This window comes from Heteronotia binoei, chromosome 13 (assembly GCF_032191835.1).
Source record: "Heteronotia binoei isolate CCM8104 ecotype False Entrance Well chromosome 13, APGP_CSIRO_Hbin_v1, whole genome shotgun sequence".
NCBI lineage: Eukaryota > Metazoa > Chordata > Lepidosauria > Squamata > Gekkonidae > Heteronotia > Heteronotia binoei.
In genome coordinates this window covers 27,179,652-27,204,080 of record NC_083235.1, presented here as the reverse complement: position 1 = coordinate 27,204,080, position 24,429 = coordinate 27,179,652, and the positions used below count along the sequence as shown (strand labels likewise).

The 24,429-nt window shown below is 42.1% G+C and overlaps 1 protein-coding gene across 2 annotated transcripts in view; it reads left to right on the top strand.

Annotated features, from left to right (window-relative positions):
• Window positions 1-24,429, top strand: part of SENP1 (SUMO specific peptidase 1) — a 33,774-nt gene that overhangs the window by 6,027 nt on the left and 3,318 nt on the right. Inside the window, exons 4-19 of one of the 2 annotated variants that reach the window (XR_009556109.1) lie at window positions 69-196; window positions 2,203-2,287; window positions 2,998-3,157; window positions 5,320-5,491; window positions 6,845-6,948; window positions 7,043-7,293; window positions 7,831-7,885; window positions 9,825-9,863; window positions 11,309-11,393; window positions 11,766-11,909; window positions 12,122-12,253; window positions 13,819-14,022; window positions 16,014-16,093; window positions 19,009-19,076; window positions 22,114-22,198; window positions 23,060-23,155. Coding sequence is in view for 1 of the 2 variants with exons in the window: in XM_060252196.1 (XP_060108179.1) it covers window positions 69-196; window positions 2,203-2,287; window positions 2,998-3,157; window positions 5,320-5,491; window positions 6,845-6,948; window positions 7,043-7,293; window positions 7,831-7,885; window positions 9,825-9,863; window positions 11,309-11,393; window positions 11,766-11,909; window positions 12,122-12,253; window positions 13,819-14,022; window positions 16,014-16,093; window positions 22,114-22,198; window positions 23,060-23,155 (1,820 nt within the window). In the remaining variant the exon portion in view is untranslated. Of the gene's footprint in view, window positions 1-68; window positions 197-2,202; window positions 2,288-2,997; window positions 3,158-5,319; window positions 5,492-6,844; window positions 6,949-7,042; window positions 7,294-7,830; window positions 7,886-9,824; window positions 9,864-11,308; window positions 11,394-11,765; window positions 11,910-12,121; window positions 12,254-13,818; window positions 14,023-16,013; window positions 16,094-19,008; window positions 19,077-22,113; window positions 22,199-23,059; window positions 23,156-24,429 lie in introns of those variants that run through there. The other variant, XM_060252196.1, reaches the window with a different exon arrangement.

The window sequence follows — 24,429 nt, the reverse complement described above, 5'->3', positions numbered from 1 at the left end:
CATCTTGGGATTGTGTATTGGCTCTTTCTATCCGAGAGTCACACACTGAGAAGCTTTCTTTCTTTCAGATGAAACTGCTGATGTGAAGATGGATGCTGGAGACTATGTATTGGCTAATCACACTTCTGTATTCAAGGCCCATCCTCTACAACAAGATGCTCTGTTGGGGGATCACGTTCTGTTGTCTGGCAACAAGGTTTGGGAATCAGTTACATTTGCTTCCTTAACCAGTATGAGGAGTGTATTGTTGTGAATGAATGCATAGGTTTGCTTTGAAATTAATTGTTTTCTGATATGTCAAAGTCAAAACTTACGAGGGGTTAATTTGGAGAAATATCTGTGTCGCTCCTATCTATCCAAATGACACTGGGTGTTTTGATTTCATGCAAGATATATATATTATTTTTAATTTTTTTTAGTATATTTCTATTCTTCCCATTCCCCGTAGGGCGGAGTACAACATATGATAAAACAATAAAATACAATAAAAACATTTTATAAACAGACAACACAACAGGGCAGAGTACAACATATGATAAAACAATAAAATACAATAAAAACATTTTATAAACATACAACACAACAGCACTCAGAAAATTTACCATAATCACATATTGCCCAGCCTGACCGTCTCACATCATGATATCCCATAGAGATGGCAGATATTATTCTGTTTTATAGCACAGGTGAAAGTGCTGGCAGGGGAGGCCAACCAGATCAAGAATAGACAACCACAGCCTCAACTAAAATTCTGGTGGAACAACTCCATTTTACAGGCCCTACGGAAGGCTAATAAGCCAGGTAGGACCCGGATTTCTGTAGGGAGCTGATTCCACCAGGTCCACTAGTTGAGGCAAGGCGGTTGTCTCTTGGGCTGGGAACGGCCAACAGATGTTGGGGGCCAAACATAACGACCTCCCGGGCATATATGGAAGGAGACAGTTTCTTGGAATTCTATGGTAGCTGAAAATGCTGCAGAATTCATCACACTCTCCTTAGCTAACTAATATCCACTATTAAGGCCCACATCCTGTTCCTACTCACAATATCTTGAGGCTTATGGTGATCTGGCAGACTGTGAAAGCACCGTTTTTTACTTTTTTTCCTCTGAAATGATAAGTCCTTCTGTCACCTTTGTAACATTTTTGTTCTTTCTCACATAACCTCTGTAAAGGTGCCTCTGTAGCATTCTGAGATGATGTGTGTTGTGCTGCCTCCTTGTCTTCCTTGTTTTCACTGTCACCAAAGGCTCTTGCTGTAGAATTCTTAGTGAGATCCCAAGAGCAAGATGGCTTAGTTGTATATAGTAGATTGACTGAACAATCAGCACATGGGGGGTGGTGGTGACTGTGAGATAAAAGGGGAACTCTTACTCTAAAGTAAGCAGTTGTTTTTATTAAATGGAAATTAGAGTTTATTTATAACTATAACAGTGTAATGGTTTCTGTATGGTTAATAAGCTTAATGGATTCAGATAGTCATAAGAGTTTCAGATGAGTGTACTGTTCTTGTTTCTCTGAGTTTCCTTAAATAAACCTAACCACACAGGCTTATTTTCACACTTGCCACTTAGGCCAGTAACTTCCACACAACTTAACTTCCCAACTTGCTACCCCGGCTAGTAACTTCACTTAAATTTTCCTCTCTTCTCCCTGTCTCCCTCCCCAACAAAACTCTCTCTCTGAAAAAACAGCCTGCCTCCTGTGGAATATCTACCATCCAGTTAAAATCTTATTTATGTCACTCATCCATCCAGCCCCTCTCTTTCTTACTCTACAGGCCTACATTTTAGATAACAGTCGCATCATTTAAAACTCTTGAAAACAGAAATAAAACACAAGAGTATTTACAGGGCAAAACACTGGAGTCTTCCTCTGCATGCCTTCTGTCCCGTTTACCTTCTCCATAAGAGTCCAAATTTAAATTATTTCATAAAGCAGTACAGTTTCCACACCTAGAATTGTGCAAAGCATCCTACATGTGTCTCTCTCTAAAATTACATAACTACTTACAGAACGCTTTCATGTTGCTAAATTCTAGAGGTCCTGCATACATCATAACACTTGTTTTAATACATAGAAACACTTGTAGTATTGTAGTTAATTATCTTTATTAGAGAGTTGCATGAGGCCCATGTGACACCTCAGGGCATAATGGATTTGATTCATTCTTGTAACATCTTTTGTATTTTCCTTGTTTCAGTTTTCATCAGACAAGTTTGGCAGCGTGGAGGGACCTTTCACTGGTCCAACTGCAAATGCCTCACGTACTCTCAATTACTGTTCAGGTGAGACAGGCTGTGTTGGTTTCAGCCCAGGGATCCTTCAAAATGGGCTGCAGATTATGGCAGCACAATGCAATTGTTTGAGTGAAAGTACCTATGCTGAGGTTAGTTCTGTCACAGTTCTGGGGCGTTGCTGCAGTTGTAACTGTTGAATCATGCCTGTTAAATAGGAAAGTGCATTTTCATCAAAACAAATTACGTGCTTGTGGAAACATGACGTGGTTTGAGGTAATCTTAGTTAGAAATTGCTATCTGGATCCTCATTTATTTACTTCAGTTATACAACTTTTCTTCCTAGTAGAGCCCCAAAGTGGCTTGCAGCATTCTCCCCTCCTCCATTTTATCCCCACAATAGCAACTTTGGAAGGTAGTTAAGCAGGGTGTGTGTGACTGGCCCAGGGTCACCCAGCAAACTTCCATGGTAGAATTCAAACCTGGGTCTCCCAATTCCTCGCACAAGACTCTTAATCACTGTACTTTGTGGCTGTATAAAATGGGAGAGCACTTCAAAGTAATATAGCAAATATTACTTGAAACACAAACAGCCGTACACTTTCAAGATAATAAACCACTATGTAAGAAGATACTTGTTTCTATATAGAGCTCTTCTGGAGGCCAGTGATGGTTGAGGAGGTTACATTGTTTGGTAATTGACAACCTGGATATAAATCTGTTAGGTTCTCACTTACTGTTCAGTATTTCTTTCCTAAAAGAAATGTCAGCTCCGGAGAGTTATCAAGCTGCAGAAGCACTAAGAACATTTGAAACAAGTGCCAATGGACAGTGGAGGAGTTGCATTCCTACCCCTTGTTCCATTTTGCAGAAACCCAGAGGAAGTCGGAGTGCATATTTTGAAACTCGCAAACTTTCAAGGTACATCTGGTTTCATGTTTATTATAAATTATATTCATAACGGATACCCAGTACAATTAAAAGTTTTAAATGGTGGTGTAAAATCATTCATCAGTTCACTGGCAAAGTAATTCCCAGCCAACAAAGTTAGTTTTTGCCTCAGTAATTCTCACCCTGTTCTTTAAATAGAATGTCAAATCGATGTCTAGAATGCATTCTCCCCTCCCTGTACAGGAGCTGATGTCCTCACTTTGCCCTCTGCCTTTTCTTATTATTTGGTGCTTTTAACGTTCTTTCTAATAAGTTAGAACTGAAGCTAAGACATGAAAATGTCCAGAGGCACTTTAAAGACCAACACCAATTTCTTTGTTACCTTTTGTAGAAATAAATGATGTTGGTTTTTAAGGTGTCACAGGACTTCTGTTTTATTTTACTAACATAGACTAATACAGTTACTCCTTTGTAGTCATCAAAGAGGGGATCATTTGGCAGCGTTTCTAATCAGTATGGCCTCTTGAACGTGACCACCACCAAGCATTGCCATTGCGCAGTCATCACCGACAATATATGTTAACAAGATTTTCGAAAGTGTTCAGCGATAAGATGACTGTGCTTCCAGAAGCATTATTGAATTCATTAAGTTTTAATGGGATTTCTTGTGCTAACAAGATTAGTCCCTTTTGGCCAGCTTAAAAATCCATCCCACAGCCTTCCATGCAGTAATCGACATCTGTGTGAGGTACAGGCATGGTGTCAATAGCACACAGCAGCTTCATTGTGCTATCAAGTTTACAGTGTGCGCCGCTAATCACAACTGGCCCTCCTCACTGTACAGTGCCACATTTTTGTGGTTAAGAGCAAAGGGGGCTTCACTCTAAAGCAGAGGGCAATGGATTTCCTAAACTCAACTCAAAACCCAAAAGGGTATGTGTTAACAGTAATATTTCCGTCCCTTTGTTAAGAACATCAGAAGAGCCCCATTGGATCAGACCAGTAGTTTATCTAGACCAGCATCATGACTCATACAGTGGCCAACCATTTACTCTGATGAAGGCTTTCCCCCTTTGTTGCCTTTTCACAATCACAAAAAGCCTCAGAGGCTCATGGCTGCAATTACTGGCAAACAATTATATAACAAATTAAAGAGTGTAATTATTCCAAAATTTCAAAAATTCAGTATCAACAGTAAAAAACAATTTCATATACATGTTTGTGCATACAGATTTCACTTGGACCCGACAAGCTCCCGGTACAACCGGGAGAAAACAAATCAGCAGCTTCAAGGGCCAAATCAGTTGTGCCAGTGATAAACTGTGTCTGGTTTGAGTCCCTGCCTAGTAGAGTGTCAAAAGCCAAATGCTGTGGGAGTAGAAGCAAAACTTTCCCCCTTTCCAAAACTCATTTTTAAAAGCTGTTTCTCTTCTAGTAGAGCTCCAGGACAGGATGTAGCTCTTATGGGAAATAAATGACTTAAATTATGTTATGAGAATAAAAAGGACAGGGCAAAGGACGACCTCCCCACTCACCTATGCTCTGCTTCATGTCTCCTTCCGCAGCCCCCTGCTTTGTACAGACTTGGTTGGTTGTGTAGCAGGCCTCATATAGGTTCAGCTTCCACCTGCTTCCATGTAAAATCCAGTAATCCAGACCCATCTGATGGCGTAATATGTAAACTGCAGGGCACTATCAATGCAGTTTTCAGCTAAGGATTTGGCTTTATCATTTGCACCTTCAGATTCACTTAAATATTAGTTTCTCTAGATAGTTCAGTAATCTGTGAGCACAGGGATCATGAGCCTTCCTGGCATCCCCCCCCCCTCATCCTATCCAACCTGTCAAAATTGATTCCCAAGACTGATGGACCTGCAGGGACTAACAGCTGTTTGGGTAGGGCTGCAACGTGATGGAATAAGTGAGCAAAAAGAGTCCCTCTGTCCTCTTTCATTAGTAGAACTCTGATGGAAGTGATAGGAAAGGTGGTTTCATCCCATCTGCACTGCAGGCTCCCTTCCCTGCCTGGCTGTTAGTCTATGCAGATCCACAATCCACCTTTCCCCACCAAAGTATGTGGGAGACAGTTGCTCTGACTTCACACTGGAGTGTGCAGCATCTATTCCAGATTTAAAAATTGATACTTTGAAAATGTTTGCCAGATTGACTAACAGACTGATCTCTTTGTGCAGTGGGACGTCAAATTCCTTTGCAGGGAAATCAAATCATCATTGCCATGTTTCTGCCTATGAAAAATCCTTTCCAATCAAGCCTGTTAGCAGTCCGTTATGGAGTGCACCATGCCGTCGAAGCCTGCTGAGTCCCAAGAAGTCTCAGAGGAGGTTCATCAGTACAGCAGAAGAGGTGAACTAGAGGGATTTGAGTTGTTTATGCCAGAAGAAACTTGAGTTCTTATTGAGCGAGGAAGGCCTCCAAACCCCAGCCCCTTTCACACATTGTCTGTGTTATAGCATACTGTGTGGTGATAATTAAACCTCTAGCAGTGATTGTGTCATGAGGCAGGTGTCACAAAAGGGTAAAATGGTTTGTTGGGATCTCTAGCTGTCATTAGATGAGTTGCTCTGTTTCTACTGTCAGGGCATGTAGAAGGCACAGGGACATACTGATGGTGGTGAGGCCTTAAAGAAAAGAGAACTGGGAAAGGGGAATACCATGAAGGAATGTTGGAGATGGAGAAGTGGAAAGGTTTTGGAAAAGAGCAGAAAAGAGAACTGAACTGCTAGAATGAGAAGTGCTAAAGTTGTATATTGATCTGAAGCAACCAGCCAGATCTTTGGCTGCATATTTCTGCCTGGAATAGATCTGGAGTTGTAATGGGCATGCTATGGGCAAATGATTCAGGTCTCTGACTTCCTTTATACTGGGCTGGTTGGAGAATGGTGGGAGCTGAAGCAGACAGCACTTAGTGTGGGTCTGTAACAGAAATCTGCAAAAATCACACCCTCCCCCTTTGTGAGCAGCAGTGGAAAACGTGTGGATACATGCATTGTTCAGCAAATGTTTGTTTCTGTGGACTTCCCTTCTGGGATGTTGAAGGGGAATACTGCCACCCAGAACATCTGACCCTCCTCCAACTTCATGGATCAGATTGTTCTTTACAAATATTTGTTGAAATATTTTAGCCCTGTTTTTTCAACTCTCTCTAGTTGTCCTGTACATTTTTAACCAGGAACCAAAATACTAGCTAGAATCACATTTAAAAAGAGATGGTCGTAGAGAAGACGATGACTGCAGATTTATACCATGCCTTTCTCTCTGAATCAGAGACTCAGAGCAGCTTACAATCTCCCATATCTTCTCCCTTCACAACAGACACCCTGTGAAGTGGATGGGGCTGAGAGAGCTCTCACAGTAGCTGCCCTTTCAAGGACAACTCCTGCGATAGCTATGGCTAACCCAAGGCCATTCCAGCAGCTGTAAGTGGAGAAGTGGGGAATCAAACCCGGTTCTCCCAGACAAGAGTTTGCACATTTAACCACTACACCAAACTGGCTCTAGAGGCTAGTCAGAGCTGAAGAACTGCAAACAATAGCAAGCCTTCATGCATGTAAAGCATGTCTCCATTATAGAAGCTCAAAACATTTTTAAAAATCAAATTTCTCTGCTTAAGCATAACAAAACATTGCATGTCTGCATGCATCCAGGGTTTCCTGAGCTGTTTAAAAACTATACTTGCTTTCTTTCCCACTCCCCCAGACTGTTCGAGAGGAAGAAAAAGAACTTTACAGGCAGCTGCTCCAAATGGTTACAGGAAAAAAGTTCTCCAACTCCAAGCCCTCTTCACTGTTCTCTCTCCAACTGTGAGTCTTGGAAATGCACTTTCTAGCTGGTCGTCAGCATTGCCACGTTCACAGTTGGCTTTCGGAAGCTCTGATCTGTGGTTTCGTTTTTCAGGCCCCGGTGTGTGAGTTCAAGTAAAAACCTTGTGAAAGAACTGGAAAATAAGAGTAGGAAGCCAGCTGCAGTGTATGGCCTTGTTTCAGGCAGCCCACCATCTGAGGCTTCCAGGACTCAAGAGCAGCACTCACACAATTCACTGCCACGCCTCATCGGTAGCTATCCTTCACGACTTACCTTTGAGCCCAAGGACAGCAATCCACCAGTTCAGCAGAATAATGCACCTTCTTTGGATGTACATCCTGAAGGTAAAAACAATAGATGTGAATTGAATGATGTGATCTCCCCTCCCCTGCTGTGTTTCTGAATGACCTGTAGACTCATGTTTGGTATCTTCGTTCCTCCTCACGATAAACAGACATGGACTCTCTGGTGGCCATTGGTTAGCCTCCAAGAGATGGGCAAATAGTTTAAAAGTATATGGACGGCCTCTAAAATCAACGGACATTCTAATACAAAATTGATATTTGTAATAATGTCTTCCCCCCCCCCCCCCCAAAAAAAAAAAAGAATGACTGGACCACATCCAAAGCATATATCTAAGGGACCTGTCCTGTGAGTTACAATGCCAACTATCAGGAACTTTACTCAGGTCTTTTGCTGAAGAGTTGCTGTGGTGTCCAGTGTATTCTAAATATTATTTGCTGAATAAGTCTCAAGAGCCTTGGAGAGAGGAGGTATAAACTTCAAGGCCATATCCCATTGTTTTGGCAAAATAGGGCAATCTAGCTCCTTATTCCATTCATTCCTGAGACTCTGAATGTTAAATGTTGTGCTCCTTTCAGGGTCTGACTCTGTCATAATGCTCAACGGCAAAGACTTCAAACCTCCAACTCCAAGGTGAGTGTTGTTGTGAGTCCCCCCCACACACACTTGCATTTTCTCATAGCTTGTTCTCCAGTGCCTTCTGGTGATGGCTTCGTGTTGGCTCCTTCCTTAGCATCCCTGAGGATAAGCCGTCAAAGTCTTTTAAGCAATCAGTGAAACATTTCTTTAATAGGCAATGTATACAAAATTATGGAAATATTCAAGCAAATATCCCATTCCAAACAGCCGGCAGTCACAGCTCCAGCAACTGGGAAGTACATAAATATTTATTTATTTATGTTATATTTATATCCCGCCCATTCTATGCAGACTCAAGGCGGCTAACAGCATAAAATACACAATAAGCAGTATTAAAACAATAAATGCATTCAAACAAATACGAGCGGTTTAAAGACCAAAAAAGTTCTTTCTCAAATATTGCATCCTGGATCCCACATACAAATAACTTCAGTTCATAATAAAAAGGCCATAAGTAATTTCAGTGGTGCGTCTGGACAGCCGAAAAAACAAATGCCAAAGTTTGAGACATGGGTCCGGTGATTCTCACGTTTTGGCATCCTTTATCAGATCAAGCAGCTAAGATATAAGAACGCAGTAATTCCTGTCAACGTACTGCTGATTGCTTGCTGATCTGACAAGGAGGAAAAAAATGTCAGCAAACGATGAGCAGTATGCCTGATGTGGTATTGACAGGAATTATTAGGTTCCTGTATCATAGCCACTATTTTTGCATGCGCTTCCCAATTGCTGGAGCTGTGGCCGCTGGCTCTTTAGAATAGCATAGGAATATTTTCCTAAATATTTCCGTAATGTCGTATAGATTTCCTATTAAAGAAATGTTTCATTGACTGTTTAAAAGATTTTGACGGTTTATCCTCAGCGGAGATCTTTCTTGGTGAACTTTTTTTGCTGAATGTTCCGTCTATATTTGTATTCTTCCTTAGCAGACAAGCTTAGTTTTTTCACATATTTGTCCAGTTCTGCTCAGTTCTCATTAAGCACACCTCTGTGATGCAAAACAAATAAGGTACTTTATGGAGACATGTTACCTGTTGGAAGAACTGACCCTTGGGGGCATGCTCCTACAATTATATTATCACCGTAACCATTACTATGTAGCAGGGGTGGCCAAAGTTGCTTAATGTAAGAGCCGCATAGAATAACTGTCAGATGTTTGAGATCTGCAAGACAAGGAAGGAGAGAGGAAGGAAGGAAAATAGATAGGGGGAGAGATGGAAAGAAAGCAACTTTAAATGAATTCTTCAAGCCACTGGTTGGCTTGGTTTGGAGAAGTGATTTAAGGAACAAATGCCTTCTCCACATAATGGTGGGGGCTTCACATGTGTGAAAGAGCCACATGTGGCTCCCAAGCAGCAGTTTGGCCACCCCTGCTATGTAGGCAAGCTTTTGATGGGTTTATAAAGCAGGAATTAAAGTTCAAAATAGTTCCCAGGAAGTGGGGGGGGCGGTGTCCTCCTGAGACAGTTCTTTAAAATTGAAACTTAAGAGATTCTAGTACAAAAGATAACAGGCAACCTTCACAGGGAGGAATGCAAAGCTGTCTGAGCAGGTCTAACTGTCCAGGGAAGAGAGATTATTTATATAAAATTACACAGAGTACAGACAAAGCAAATCAAAGTGTGATAATGCCTTATGCGTGATGACATGAGAGCCTTCTAAAACAAAGGTGAAATAAGACCTAAAAATCATAAAGGCAGGTTACATATGATCATGGCAAGACTCCGTTCTTGACAATATTCTGATCCCCATCAGGTTCTTAAGGTCCCAGTATCATTTTAAGCTGATGCTTCTCTCCTGATCTGGCAGCAGTGCATGTAACTGCGCTGGATTATTGTCTGCATTCTTCTGTTTAGTTCAGCTAAAGCAGTCTCCTGTATCCCACACAGACAAAACATTTACACTTTCTTTTCTTTCTCTGTCTCTCTTTCAGCACTCCTTTCTTCCAGGCCGAATTATGGATCAAAGAATTGTAAGTGTTTTGTTGTTTTGAATATTTACTGCTTTGATTCAGAATAGGACAGGGAGTATTTGGGTGTTATGCTTTTCTATAAACATTTCACATATTCTTCCAAGCTGTGGTGGTAGTTGTCAGTGCAGCCATGCTTTCTCTGGAACCATTTATGAAACCACTGCCAAAATAACCTTGGGGCTTTTCCTGGTCTGCTGAGATGCTTTCCTTCTAGCATTCTTCTACTTTGTTATTGTTAGGCAGGTATTTTGAGGATTTGGAGGGAGGGCACAAGTAGGGGAATGTTTGGTTCCTGAAGCTGAACATCCTAATGGCTTGTTCCAGGGAGTGGCCGGAGCTGTCCCAAAAATAATTCCCTAAATGCTTTCAGTGCATAAGAATACAACGTTTGGTGTTTAGGGACCAAAAGCTCTTTGACATCTTCCTGATACAAGGAAGCTGTGGTCTGGATCACACATTCAGGGCAGGGAGAAGGCAGAGAGCTAAGTGTCAGGGCTCTTGGCACTGAGATGGAAGAATGGACTACTTCTTTTCAGAATGCAGGTAGAGAAATAGGACGTCAGTGCAGCAGGCAAAGAAAACTCCCCACTGTTACTGTTTTCTGTTTCTGTAGAAACAAATTCCAGAAGGGTAGCCATATTAGTCTGTGGCAAAAAAGCAAATTAGAATTTTACAGCACTTTAGAGATGAACTTGTGTTTGTTGTAGTGAAAACTTTCCTGGACTAGAGCCCATTTTGTTAGATGTTTAAAAGGGATCCACAATTGACAGATCAAGCATATATACATATATCAGAAGTGCTATGGTACACGCTTTACACCTTCTTTGCCACCATACCTTATGAATGTGAAGATCTACCTCATTTATCTGATGAGGTGGGCTTGATGGCAGCTCTGGCTAGAATAATGCAGAGTTTTGTTATTTATGTTTGCATGGGGTTCTTGTAATGCGAAGGGACACTGAAAGCTGGAATCTCCTGCTTAGTCCAAAGTGATGCAGTCCATTCCACCACTTTGTTGCCCCCTCATCTTCCTGCATAGGAGAGCCAGCTACTGGAGATACCTGAAATGCAGACTCCTGTCTGGTGATGTCACTTAAGTTTTCATCTTCCATGGGCGTCCTTCCCTCTCCCCTTCATTTAGTGTTTGGTGCATTGTCACACCTGCCTTCAGAAAGAGCATTAAGCCCTCCAGTAAGCCTAGGTAACTTTGTGGCTTTTTGCCATACTCAAGGGATACATAACCCCTTTTTACTCTCTGAAATCATCAGTAAAAAACTACTAGTTTGGCTGTGCCAATAGAGGTAGCAAGTGAAGTACCTAAAAAGCTAAAGATCGTTTGAGTCCTCCAGTTTCATAATGTGAATATAGTTTCCTAATGGGAGTGTTCATAAACTTTTCTCATGTTCGTTGCTAATGCTGAACACTTTGTTTCCTGTGTAACAAAGAACCAGCGTGTACGATTCCCGAGCTCGTGAGAGATTGAGACAAATAGAAGAGCAGAAGGCTTTGGCGCTGCAGCTGCAGAGCCAGGTGAGGAGCTCATTTCTTGGTTTCTTGCATTAGTGTTGGGTTTAAAACTGAGCTGGGAAGGGCTGCCCAATTTTCCAAGTTCCTGCTTTGGTAGGAATAGTAAAGATCAATGCAACTGCAAGCCATAAGAAAAGAGATGCCACTGTTGCTGCCAGGCTGCCTTGATTTGAGTTTTATTAAATACTGAACTGCAAACTGAAAATGAAGAAATGCAATGGAAATAGTAGGATTTCAGTGCTGATTTATTTTTCAGTTATGTTTTGGACCCTAAATAAATCTAGTGACTGAACCCTGTTTGTCCATCATCCCTCCAAAAGTGCATAAGCCAAGTCGTAAAATGAAATCATACTATCTTAAAAATGTCCCTTGCAGAGACTGCAGAAGCAGGAGTTTTCCATACCTGATTCAGTTGACCTACATCTGCGAGTACCTCTTGAGAAGGAGATTCCTGTTACAATTGTCCCGGAAGAACCAAAGATATCTGATGGTGAAGAGGAGTTCCCTGAGCTCACCGAAGTAAGTCTTGTGTTGATGCTGGCAGGCTTGGGAGTCTTAGTGAAAAGCAGGGCTCTCAGCATTCCTGATTCAAAACCACGTCAACATTTTGAAGCTATTTTCCTTTGTAACAAGGTTTTTACATGCAGTTATAACTAGTAATCTGATTTTGTGCTGGGATTAAAGTCTTTGGATAAAGCAGGGGAAATTTTCATCCCTTTTATTTCCTTTAGGAGATGGAAAGGGAAATAAAGAGTGTGTTGCGAAGCGGGAACCAGGACGACATGCTAAGTGAAGCCTTCCGGTTAACAATAACTAGAAAAGACATTCACACCCTGAACAACCTCAACTGGCTCAATGATGAGGTAACCCCATCCTGTGCCTAAATGCTGGGCTTTTTGTATTCTGTATTTGTGTGATGGTTGTATAAAATCTCAGTAAAGCAGTAGGAGCCAGCTCACGTAATCCTGGTGACTGTCTGAAGGCTCAAACCCTCTCTGACAAGAACTGAAAATAGAACAGGTTTTTTACTTCCCCCTGTCATCTGGCTCCTTCAGCCATTTGTAGGCCCTGATTGGGTATTACCAACTCCGCATAACACACCAGACGGGATTGGTGACTGACAGAAAGGGGCATGTCCTTTGCCCATCTATCACAGAAGGATGAAAAAAAATCACCATCATCAACAAATCACTCTTTTTGAAGAAGCCCTTGGATCCAACTGGCCAACTACTTTAGTTCTAAATTAAAAACAGTGAAAAATAAGTAAACCAAACTTTCCCAGTTTTGCTTTTTCTCTGTGGGATTTTGTTTTGCTAGCAGGAGAGAGTGAATTGAATGTGGTATTGCTGAATCGCACTGTAGATTTAACATATAATATGGGTTCCACCCTGTGGTGATATTAACAAGCATGCTCAGATGTCACGGTAAAGTCTGCCGTTACTTTGTCTGAAAATTGAGGCAAGAGGGGAGCAGCAGCTGGAAGTCTTGGAAGAAAACTGGCAGGCAGGAGAAAGGTTAAGTGCCTTCCTGCCTCTTCTGCAAATGCGCTCAAGCCCTATTTGCACATGGAATTAGAAATCCCGCACCTGCAGTTAAAAGTACTGTTCCTGCACCACAACATGTTCAAGTCCGTAGCCTTTCATGCCCTTGAAGCTCAATGGTAGAGGATCTACTTTTTGCTCAGAAGATCTCAGGTTCAATCTTCAGGCATCTTCAGTTGTAAAAAGATCAGGTGAGGCAAAAGACTCTGAAGAGACAATGCTGACCTTGAAAGACCAGTGGTTTGAAGTGGTATAAGGCAGCTTCATGAATCACACCCAAAACTTTGGCTTTAGTAGGTGTCACTGCCATACCATGCCACTTCTTGATTCTCTTGCCCTTTCTTCTTGACTCTGGTCAAAATTACCTGAATTTTTTGAAATCTCAAAAAAACTGCAGATCCACATGTTTGTTTTTGCCATTAATCACAACAGGTTTATAGAAACCTCATAGGGTTTTCAAGGCATGAGGCATTCAGAGGTGGTTTGCCATTGCTTGCCTCTGTGTCATGACCCTGGTATTCCTTGGTTGTCTCCCATCCAAATACTAGCCTGGGCTGCCCCTCCTTAGCTTCCAAGCTCTGATGAGATTAGACTGTCTTGGTCAAGGCTGCATAACATTAAGAATACTTAATAGTTTACGTAGTATTGTACATAGTACATGCATAATGTTTAAATACTCAAAAGTTTAGCATCTACGTTAATGAGCAATTGTTGTTTTTGTTAGACAAGGTTATTGGAGGAACAGGCTTAGCAGCCAGCGAGGTTGAATTCTGCCATTTGCACTGGTGTTCCAACAAATGTTCTTCCAAGAATGCAGGACAAGTTGAAAATTTACCAGTTTTCTCCCAGCTGTCTTAACGACGTTTGTTTTTTTTCCTCCCTGTCAGATCATCAATTTCTACATGAACATGTTGATGGAAAGAAGTAAACAGAAAGGGTTTCCAGCTGTTCATGCATTCAACACATTTTTCTTCACCAAGTTAAAAACTGCTGGTTATCAAGCTGTAAAACGTTGGACTAAAAAAGTGGACGTATTTTCTGTGGATATCTTGTTAGTGCCTATTCACCTTGGTGTCCATTGGTGCTTAGCAGTGAGTATGGTTTTTTAAAAATATATTTGTTAAAACATTTGCCTCCTACTACTTCACAGCACGAAATGACATGCAAAGAAAGCAAAATATACACCTACATCACAAATAAAAATCACGTCTAAAGAATATACAAGCTAAAATAAAACAAAGATGTACAAACTTCAAACCAAAATACTTGGTCTAGAACTAATCTTATTAATTTACATATTTCTTAATCTCATAACTCTAAACCCTAAACTATCTCAGAACCCCCTAATCAGAATCTTCCCCCTTCCCCCAAAAAACAGTTATTCTCCGTTGTAAAGACTGGGCATATCAACTCAAATTTCACATACCAATGAAGCAATGCTTCCTCATGCAGTTTCCTGAGTCTTGTCAGAGAAGGCCAGGTACACATCACTTCTGGCAAGGTGTTCTGCAAAGTGAGGGTAATCATAGGAAAAAAGTAACCCTGGTAGAAGAGAAGGGAAACCTCCCAGAAAGAGGGAACCATGGAAAAATGACAGTGTGTTGATCTTAAATGTCACTCAGACATGGACTGGGAGAGAGAGTCCTTCAGGTATGTGAAATGTGGCTTCCAGGTTGTGAAAGGTTTATAGGTAAAAACTAGCCCCTTGAATTGAGTCCAGAAATCCACTTGAAGCAATTGCAGTAGTCCTGAAATCTGTAGTTTACATGCAATAGTACCCTTACCAGTCAAAGAGGCACATGGCTTCATTCTGCAATAACTGCAATTTCCAGTTACCTTCAAAGGCAGCTCCACATACAGCATGTGAACAGTGGTCCAACCCGTAGGTTACAGAGCATGTATCAATGTAGCTAGAATGTCAGCTTTGAAATCGGTTGTAAGTGATAGAAAGCATTCTTGGCCACAACACTTGCTGGGGTTTTTTTAAAATAAACAAAACACAAACCCCAATTCAAGAACACCCCAGGCTGGTCACATGCTCAGTGCAACCAAAAAAGGGAGAAAAACACAACCCTACATGAGAAAGCTAACCAGAGAGGTTGGAATTATGAAAAAGAGATTAAAATATAATTATGAACATAATACAAATGTATAAAACTGGTATTTATACATATAGAATTTCTGAAATATGATTAAAAATGACAAACATGTGGTTTAGCATAATAAATCCCTAATTTCAGTATCAAGACAAATATCAAGTTTACAAAAACACAGGTTTAAAAGTACATATTGTCCTACATATGCAAGAACCAATGCCATACGTGTTTCATCACAAGGCCTTCAGTAGTACAAATCAAACTGACCTCTCCATTAACTTAACAATTAAATACAAGAAACTAACCATACAAAGAATAGACCTTACTCACACTATGATGTTCACTCGTGGAGTAAGAGGTATCAACTTTACTTGTTAATCCAGCATGGGCAACTCATCAAAATGTAGAATGTTTGCTTTGCCCATGGCTCTTTGTAGATCAGATCAGACATGCTTAAAAATCCTTTGAACTGCTCAGGAGCAACCAGAAAAAGCAGCCTAGATTTCTTCTCCAGACCCTTAAAAGTAGTTCACAGCAAATAAGAAACATTAAGGAGTTCTCTGGTCACCAGCTACAAGCATCCTATGGAATGTGTGCCTGAGATCTGTGTATCTATGTCCTAAATATACCTGAATAAGTATATAAAGTACATAATTGTGATGGTCTTTAACAAAACTCCAAAACAAAACCCATGTAATAATTTTTAAAGCCAAGTAGAATAAACCACGTTAATGTATAGTTTTGAGTTCTCCAGAACCCTTTTTTCAGGCTGGATGGGGAGGGGGGAGTGGAGTGGGATTTTAAGGTCCTTTAATCAGCATCCTGTGTAGAATGTTTTGCTGGATTCAGCAGGCACTGGGTGTCATCCCTGATATGCTCAGAAGAAGTGAAAAATGGAAGCCATGCAGTTGAAAACAGCTTAAAAATATTGTGGAGAGAGAAAACACATGAAAAGATGCCATAACTGTGTGTGTTGTCTGTTTTAGGTCATAGACTACAGGAAAAAAAACATCACATACTATGATTCGATGGGTGGAATGAACAGTGAAGCCTGCAAGATATTGTTGTGAGTATTCCAGAATATTTTACATAGGCCTACCAGTGGGATGGGCCTTATAGACCACCTAGGTCTGAAATCCATGCATTCAGGTTTTCCTAGTCTGAGGGACTAAGCACACAGGGTGATAAGAAAACGGGGCTCAGGTTAGTAACAGCACAAAGAGATATATCTTTATTTCCAAGACATCCCAAAGAAATGTCAATAAAAACAAGCAGGCTGAAATAAGCTCAGAACATCCAGATGGTTTCTAACATCCAGGTTTATAAAAAAATAGTTTTTTATGGTTCTAAAGAGAAATTTGTGTACTTCTGATTCAGTAGTCTGAGAGAGAAAATCCGATATATATAAAAGCTCTGTGGTGAAGCCAAATCCAGGTCTCCCATTGGCTGTGGTGTGCACTCCATCAACATTTGGCCCATCAACCACTACTCAATGCATTCCATTGGCTCAGGATTGAGGCATTGCTTTTCAGAGGAGAAAAAGAAAGCCCTTTCCTCCATTGCCTGAGGGAAGGAAGAGAAGGGAAACAGCCACAGAAAGCCTTCCCTGTTGGCTGAGGGCTCCTATCCCTCCTCCTATGGGGAACCAAACAGCCAGAGAGAGACAGAGAGGAAAAAAGGCATCCCTTTTATTCTAGGTATACATAGACAGAATATGGAGTCCTGTGTTTAAGACTAAGCCACTGGGGTAGCTGCCTTTGCTTTTCCCTCAGTGCGTGTTGCTAGAGATATTTAGTATGACAAAGCAAGGAAGGTGGATTTGAGATACTTGGATGGGAAACCAAAAGGAAAGCTGAATGGGTGAGGCGAGTAGGTAGAGCCACCTGGGTCTTCCTGGCGAGTGTGTAAAAGGAAGAGAAGCAAGAACAGTCCTTCTGATTGTTTGGAGGAAAACTCCACCCCCTAGACTGCTCTGCTTTTATCTTCCTGTTAGTCTGAAGAAGTTGGTTAAAATACAAAAGGTGATTACATTAATCAACTCCAGTGAGTACAGTGCCCCAGTGAGATCACAAAAGTGTTTGCTTGCAGACTGTGTTTATTTTGGCTGCTTTGTGAGAATGTGTATGTGCATGTTCACTGTCATTTAGTGGAAGTGCAGCCAGCTGCTGGGGGGTTGAGGAAATGAAGACTGTATTCAGTGGAATTGCCACATTTGGGGGGCGGAAATGGGAAGGTCTCTTGGCTCTACCCCCAAAGTCCCCAGGTGTTTTCTGAGTTGGGCCTGGCAACCCTACAACCAAGCTTGGTTCTGTCAATAAAAGGCCTATTTTGACCTTTGAGGAAGAATTCATTGGGGCCAGCACTCATTAGGGTTACCAGCTCCAGATTGGGAAATTCCTGGATATTTTTTGGTGGGGTCTATGGAAGCCAGACTTTGGGGAGGAGAGAGGTCCCAGGTGAATATAATGCCATAGAGTCTACCCTCGAAAGCAGTTACTTTCTCCAGGGGGAAAGAGATCTGTTGTCTGGAGGTCAGCTGTGATACCAGGAGATATTCAGCCTCCACCTGAAGGTTTCCTACCCTAGGTCTAACAGCACCCTCTGGATGACTTGATGCCACCTGACTGACATGATTTAACTAGCCCTGGCTGCTTGCTCTTGTTCAGTAGCAGCCCTCCTAACAGCCCTCCTAACAACAGTCACTGTGACATGGCAGTCAGCATTTCAGAGCAGGGTCTGCCAGACCCAGGTTTCTACTGTGGAAGCTGACTGGGTGATTTTGGACCACTCACATACTTTCAGTCTAACCTATCTCACAGAGTTGTTGCGCAGATCAAAAGGGGGAGAGGAGAATTATGTAAACTGCTTTAGTAAGCTGCAGAGAAAAACTGTCCTTTTCCTAGGTAAAGGCTGCTGGGAGGGGAGAGGAGATTGAAAGCTGAAGTCAAAGGTGCAGATAAAGGTGGGTTGATGGTTGGGAAGGAGAGAGGGTTGCCAACTCTAAGTTAGTAAATTCCCGGAGATTTGAGTGGTGGAACTTGGAGATGGTGGGGTTTGAGGAGGAATGGGAACTCAGACATATACAATGCCATAGACTCCACCCTCCAAACCAGCAATTTCCTCCTGGGGAACTATTGTTGCCAGTCTTCAGGTGACCCCTTCCTCGAAGAGGCATTCTCCACTCATCACTTCAGAAATGGATTGTTCCTACAGCACTACACATGGAGAAAGTTCTCCAAAAGTTCTTTCCTCTCTCTGCTAAAGATGGTTTATGGACATAGACTTGGCTTCTAAGAACTGTGAACGGGAGGGAGAATTGATCCCACAGCATCTTGACTCTTGCATTAGCTCCTGTGCTGTTCATGTTTCTTCTAATTTTCCAGCTGTAACTTCAGCCTCCCATGCTGCATAATGAGCAGAAGAGAGACTGGAAATGTTTGTAATCTGTGTTTTAAGCCAGATGTATTGCGGTTGAGCTCACTTTGTATAGGAAATGGACAGGAATGAGGCATCCTTTAGCAACTGCTGTCTCAGGCAGATGGTTACTGGGTCTTGTCTAAAGTTAGCAGGTTTCCATGGTAAGCACTTTTGATTAAAACTGGTGGCTGTTTTGAGTGGACCCGCAGCAAGGTTAAGGACTTGCTGATTTGTGTCAGCAGATACCATAGCGCCTATGGATACCACATTAGGGACCACATGATCTTCTCTGAAGCTGCCAGTCCAGCCATTAGTTTGCTTATCATATTCCTGTACTGCTTGCCATCCGTAAAGGGTTCTTGAAGTTATGGGAACAATTCTAAGGTATAGCGATGGCCAAACAAACCCAGATTCCATTCAGTGAGATGACAGCATAGTTAGAATCACGGTACCTGTAAGGTTTGGCAGGACGGCTAGGGCCACAGGTAGGATGAGAACTCCGGGCTTTTGGCTCGTTGTTGCTGCCCGTCCTGTAATCGCTTTTCCCTTTCTATTTCCTTTCAGGAGGCTTTAATTGGTTGAATGCAGTGGGAGGATCACACCGGGAAGAGGGGACGGAGGTCCTATTCATGGTTAGTGACCCTTTCATGCTTTCAATCTTTAGAGCTTCCTGATTTTGGTGAGTTTGGAATGATTCGTCTGCCCCTTTTTAGAAAAGGGAGAGATTTGTGGGGTTGCCATAAATCTCGTAGCTTGTTTTTTGGCTTCTTTAAAAAAAATGCATCTCTTTCTTCTGAAAATCTGTAGCTACAAAGTCACATAACCCAATTGCTGGCAGAGTCAAAATGAAATTAATATTGAAAAGGTTTCAGGTAGCAAGGATTGGGAAGGGGGTTTTTCTGTCTGAGAATGACCACAAGTCGCAAGTAGACCATTGCGGGCTAGATGAATCAATGGCCTAACTTAGCAGTGGGCAATGTGAGGTGTTTTTATATTTGCCTTCTTCGTGGCACTTCTAATGTGCAAAAGGAGGAGCAAGGGCAAGTTGTACAGAAAGGTTTCATTGCGTTGGCATGTGGAGGATGTCTTCTGAATGGCACAGGAGGTAATGTGTGTTTACCACTGTGGTTTCTCTCTATCTGAGAGGAGACAACTCTGGAGTTGCTGTAACTGTAGAACTGGCTTTGCTATATGACCTGTCTTACTACCCATGTGTATGATCTGTTTTACTCCGCTCCCTGTGTGACCTGTAAGTTAACATCCTTATTGCTGTTTAAATGCAGAGCTCAAGATCCCAAAGACCTACTGTAGGCCCGCTGAACAATTTATGCAGATCTAGTGTTTTGTTTTTTAAAAAGGTCTATTGTTGGAAGAGAGAGGTTTTACATAGCTTGCCTTAGTGCTTTGAGGGATGCAGGTAATGCTTCTCAGCAAACACAGCCCAAAGTCCTGTTGGGTGTATGGGATCAGATGTATGGCTTTTTCAGAAGAGCAACCCCATTTGACCTCTCGGTTCACTTCAGTGACAGAAAGGGCCAATGCAATCTAGAGTGTGTTTTTGAAAAGGAGCAGTCCCCAGGAGAAGCAGAAATAGTTACAAGCGCACATGCCCTGTGTGGAAGTGCTGTGTTGAAATCTGTCCCGAGACCATTATTGCAGGGTATGAGCTGCAAAAATTGCCTGCAAACTATACAGCATATAATTATAACTTTGTTTATCAGAGGCATAACTAGGCTGAATGGGCTACATTTATTTGGAGTAAAGTAGGTTTGGGATGGGGATTGTGTTTGGCAAACAGGTCTTTCATCCAGCAGGATGCATACCAGCAACAAGTTGAATGGGTCCTATTTGCTTTGGAAGCTTGGCACAGCATCTCAGCGTCAAGCCATTAGAAACAGATACCAAATGAAGGCAGTGAATGCCTCAGTTGCTTTTTGAGTTTTTAGAAGGATGTAAGCTTAGCTTGTTTGCTGTTCAGCTGATCTCTGTCAGTATCTGGAAGAAACAATGGGGCCAAGGCCCTGTCTGGTCCCCCTCAAGAATCCAAGCATTGCCATTCAGCTGGGTTTTCTGTGATAGCATGTACATTCTGGGTAAAGTTGTAGAGGAAAAAGGATTGTGGAAACATGTAGAAAATAGGGTTTTAGAAATTATAATCTGTGAAGTATAGCATTGAGGGTGTTCGTGCATTTACTTGTTTTTATTTTTTTAAAATATTTTGTATATGTTTTAAATGTTTTAATGGTGGAAATGTTCTAATGTTCACTGCCTTGGCAACCCTTATTTGGTGGAAAGGCAGCATAGAAATGTTATATATAATGTATCCCAATAAACTAATACATCCCACTAGTCGCTATTGCACTCCATGTTATCTCTAGATATATTGAGTGCTCCAAGTAGATTATTTCTTAACTCTAGAACAAATGGTATGTAAACCAGACTGGTTGTTCTTTCAGTTTGTTAATTATATTATTTTGGCATGAATTCTGGCTTGGTACTATTTTGCATGCTTAATCCCTGCCCACCAGCTATATCAGGGGTGGCCAAACTTGCTTAACATAAGAGCCCCATAGAATAAATGTCAGCTGTTTGAGAGCCTCAAGACATGAATGTCAGATATATGAGAGCTGCAAGGAAGGAAAGAAGCTAACTTGCCTTGAAGAATTTTTTAAAAGAGACAAATGCCTTCTCCAAGCTGGCCAATGGGGTGGTGGGGGCTTCAAGAGCCACACAATATGTGTTAAAGAGCCACAGTTTGGCCACTTCTGAGTTATATGTAACTCTGCTAACTGTACCCCATTTCATCATCTGATGAAGTGTGCCTGCACACGAAAGCTTACATTCTGAACAAAACTTTGTTGTCAAAGATTTCAGGTTTTCACGGCTGGTAACATCATTAGGGTTTGTAGAATCTTTCGGGCTCAAGTGCCGTGTTCTACTGGAGAAAGTTTTTCTTCCAGCCGAAAACGAAACATCTGGAAGAAAAACTTTCTCCGGTAGAACACGGCACTTGAGCCCGAAAGATTCTACAAACCCTAATAAAAACTTTGTTGGTCTTAAAGGTGCTCCTGGACTCCAATTTTGTTCCATGATAGTACTTGGGACAGTGGGACCTTGTGCTCAGGCACTGAGATTGCTGTTAATCACCACGTTAACTCTGGAAACACTTGAGCGGCCAGATTAGCATGTTCCCCACCACCACCACTGCCAAAAAAGAGTTCCCCAGTGCAGTCCTATGTAGTTACTCAAGTCTAAGCACACTGAAATCATTGGGTTTAAACTGGAATAACTGTGCACAGGACTGCTTCTGCTTCGTAACTTACCTGTGGGGGAGTCAGTGATGCAGCCGTAGCCTTAGATTATAAAGAAAGAAAACTGATCTGAGAACAGCAGGATGTGGTAGGGAGTTGAAATTCTTGGCAAAATTCGGTGCTCAGGAAGCTTTTTAGCCAGAGAACCCACTTGTTCTTCTCAATTAACCTCTTTCCAGGAGATTTCTGTTGACATTTTTGAGGCTTTAACTGTTCCTCGATGGATGTTTTTGGGACTGCGTTGAGCTTTTAAGTTGGGCTGTGAAAGAGGCATTTCTGAAAATTTAGTGAAATAACCTAATTGTTCGTTCCTTACTTGCTAAACACGTTCTTTCTCATTCCTTCCCAACTTTTGCAGGCAGTACCTGAAGCAGGAAAGCCTGGACAAAAAACGAAAGGAATTTGATACCAACGGCTGGATGCTGCTGAGTAAAAGGAGCCAGGTACGTTGGCTTGATCTGCACAAAAAGGGTACAAAATAATGTATGTGATTAATTGCAGCCTGTGTTCACATCACTGCTCTTTAGGGGAAAACAGAGAGCCTCTTTTCTTCAGCCTGTTACCCATCTGTATGCAGCTGTTTGGGTCTGTATGTGCCATGAGTGACAGTTGAAAAGACTCATGTCTTAGATCTGGCTGATAGAAACTATGATTTGAAACTTCATGTATGCCGAAGCTTCTCAGTGCCTGAGGCAATTAGTTGTTCCAGAGGCTGCTACAAACACCAGCAACTGGAGTGACTTCTTCCAGTTGTCTCCTCGCAGACAGAACTGCCATTAATGTTTGCTCATGTGCCTTCAGGCTGCACCTTCTTGCTTCTGGCAAAGAAGAACATGGCGCTTGCCTGCAGTTAGAAGAGCAGGCAAAACCAACCAGTGACAGAACAAGATGGGGGGGAACAGCTGGGAATTACTACTGAGCTAGAAGTAGTGAGGCCCTACTGGAGGACAAGCGTTACCTGTAGCTGCTGCTGTTACTGATAAGGGGGTGCTGGTACTTGGAGGCTTCTCTACATGTGGCGCCTGGCACATGCCTCTCCTTCTGTACCCTTCCTCATTAGTCAAGGTGAAGTATTTCCAATCTAGCCATCTTCTTGACCAGGATGATAGTGGGTTGCTTGTTCGCATTCATTCAGAGGTCTTTGCTCTTTCATATCATCCCCACACCCAGAGGATGGAGGGGCTTCTTTGGGTTTCTCAAACCTTCCATTACTTGGAGCTGTTTATAGCACAGGTATGTGATAAAGTTAACATGAGGTTTTTTGTCATCTAAACAGAGAGGGCTGGGTTTGTTTGTCTTTAAAGGAGATCCCGCAACAGATGAATGGCAGTGACTGTGGGATGTTTGCTTGCAAATATGCTGACTACATTACCAAAGACAAGCCAATCAATTTCACTCAGGTGAGCCAGCCTAATGGTGGAGTGGGCACTCTGCGGCTAGAAGGGTCAGGCTTATGTGTTCTCAGTGGTGCCTTTCTGTCTTTAATCAAGACTGCGCTTAAAGCATCAAGGAAATGCAAATTCTGTACACAAAATAAGAGTCTGATTAAAGGTAGATATGGTTATGTTGTACAATTCAGGTTCCAATTTTCAAGTAATGTTCTGAGCAAAACCAGTGAGAATGGAGAAAGGAAGGATTGGAATGCTTCTACTATAAGACTGCATAGTGAGGACTGACTTTTTTTTGTTTTGTGTTAAAGATTCTTACACCTTCTTTCCTGCCCTTAAAGCAGTTACACAGTAAGATCTACTGAACAGGCAGGATAAAAGTGAACACAGCATAAAGCAGCACGCTTTTTGCAACAGACCATAAAATCATCGAAGTGCAGAATAGGACCATAAAAACTTGCTTGCTAAATGCTAACTGAAACCAACATGTTTTGCAGCAAGATGGAAGAGATGTGCCTTTCTGCATATTCTGTGGGAAGTTATTCTAGAATGAAGGGGCAGCTGTCCAAAAAGGCCCATTCCTCACAGAACAGGATCTTACCAGAGCAGATCAATGGAATTGCCAGGAGAGCCTGCTGTTCTGATCTCAGTTGATTAATTGGTACATATGCAGGGTGGGGACAGTGGACCTTTGATATATGGCTCCTGGGCCATGAACTGGTACAGAACAAGCTGCATGTGAGTGTGTGCTTTCCAGCAAGCGGGGGGCGGGAGTGTTCTGTACCAGTCCAAGGGTCCACGTTGCCCCATGTAGAGCAGATTGCAGTCAACACACCTGGAAGTCCCATAAGCGTGGATCAGTTCTAGTGAGGTCAACCCAGTTTAGAAGGAGATGATTCTGCCAGGCTAGGTGCAAATGAAAGAAAGTAGTCTTAACAGCAGCGACCTTGCATTTCTCTAGAAGAGGACTAAGTCCTGATCTGTTAAGGTAAGTGCCACTCCATTTGTTAGACTATTCCTTCCTGATGACACAGCATTCTGTGTGTTTGCAAGATTTTAAAAACAGACAAAACCATTCAAGGGATAGCCCTGTCAACTCCTGCCACGTGGTTTAAGCAGCCCAAAGCAATTAAAGTGATCAGAGAACATTGAGAGATCTAACAATCCACGGGGAAGACTTCTGCATACCCATCTAATTGGACCCCCCCTGGCAGGACCCTTGTTCCTGGGCAGTCCGAAAGGGCTTGATATTGATGAGCAAGTTTGCCCTATAAAGCAAATGCAAT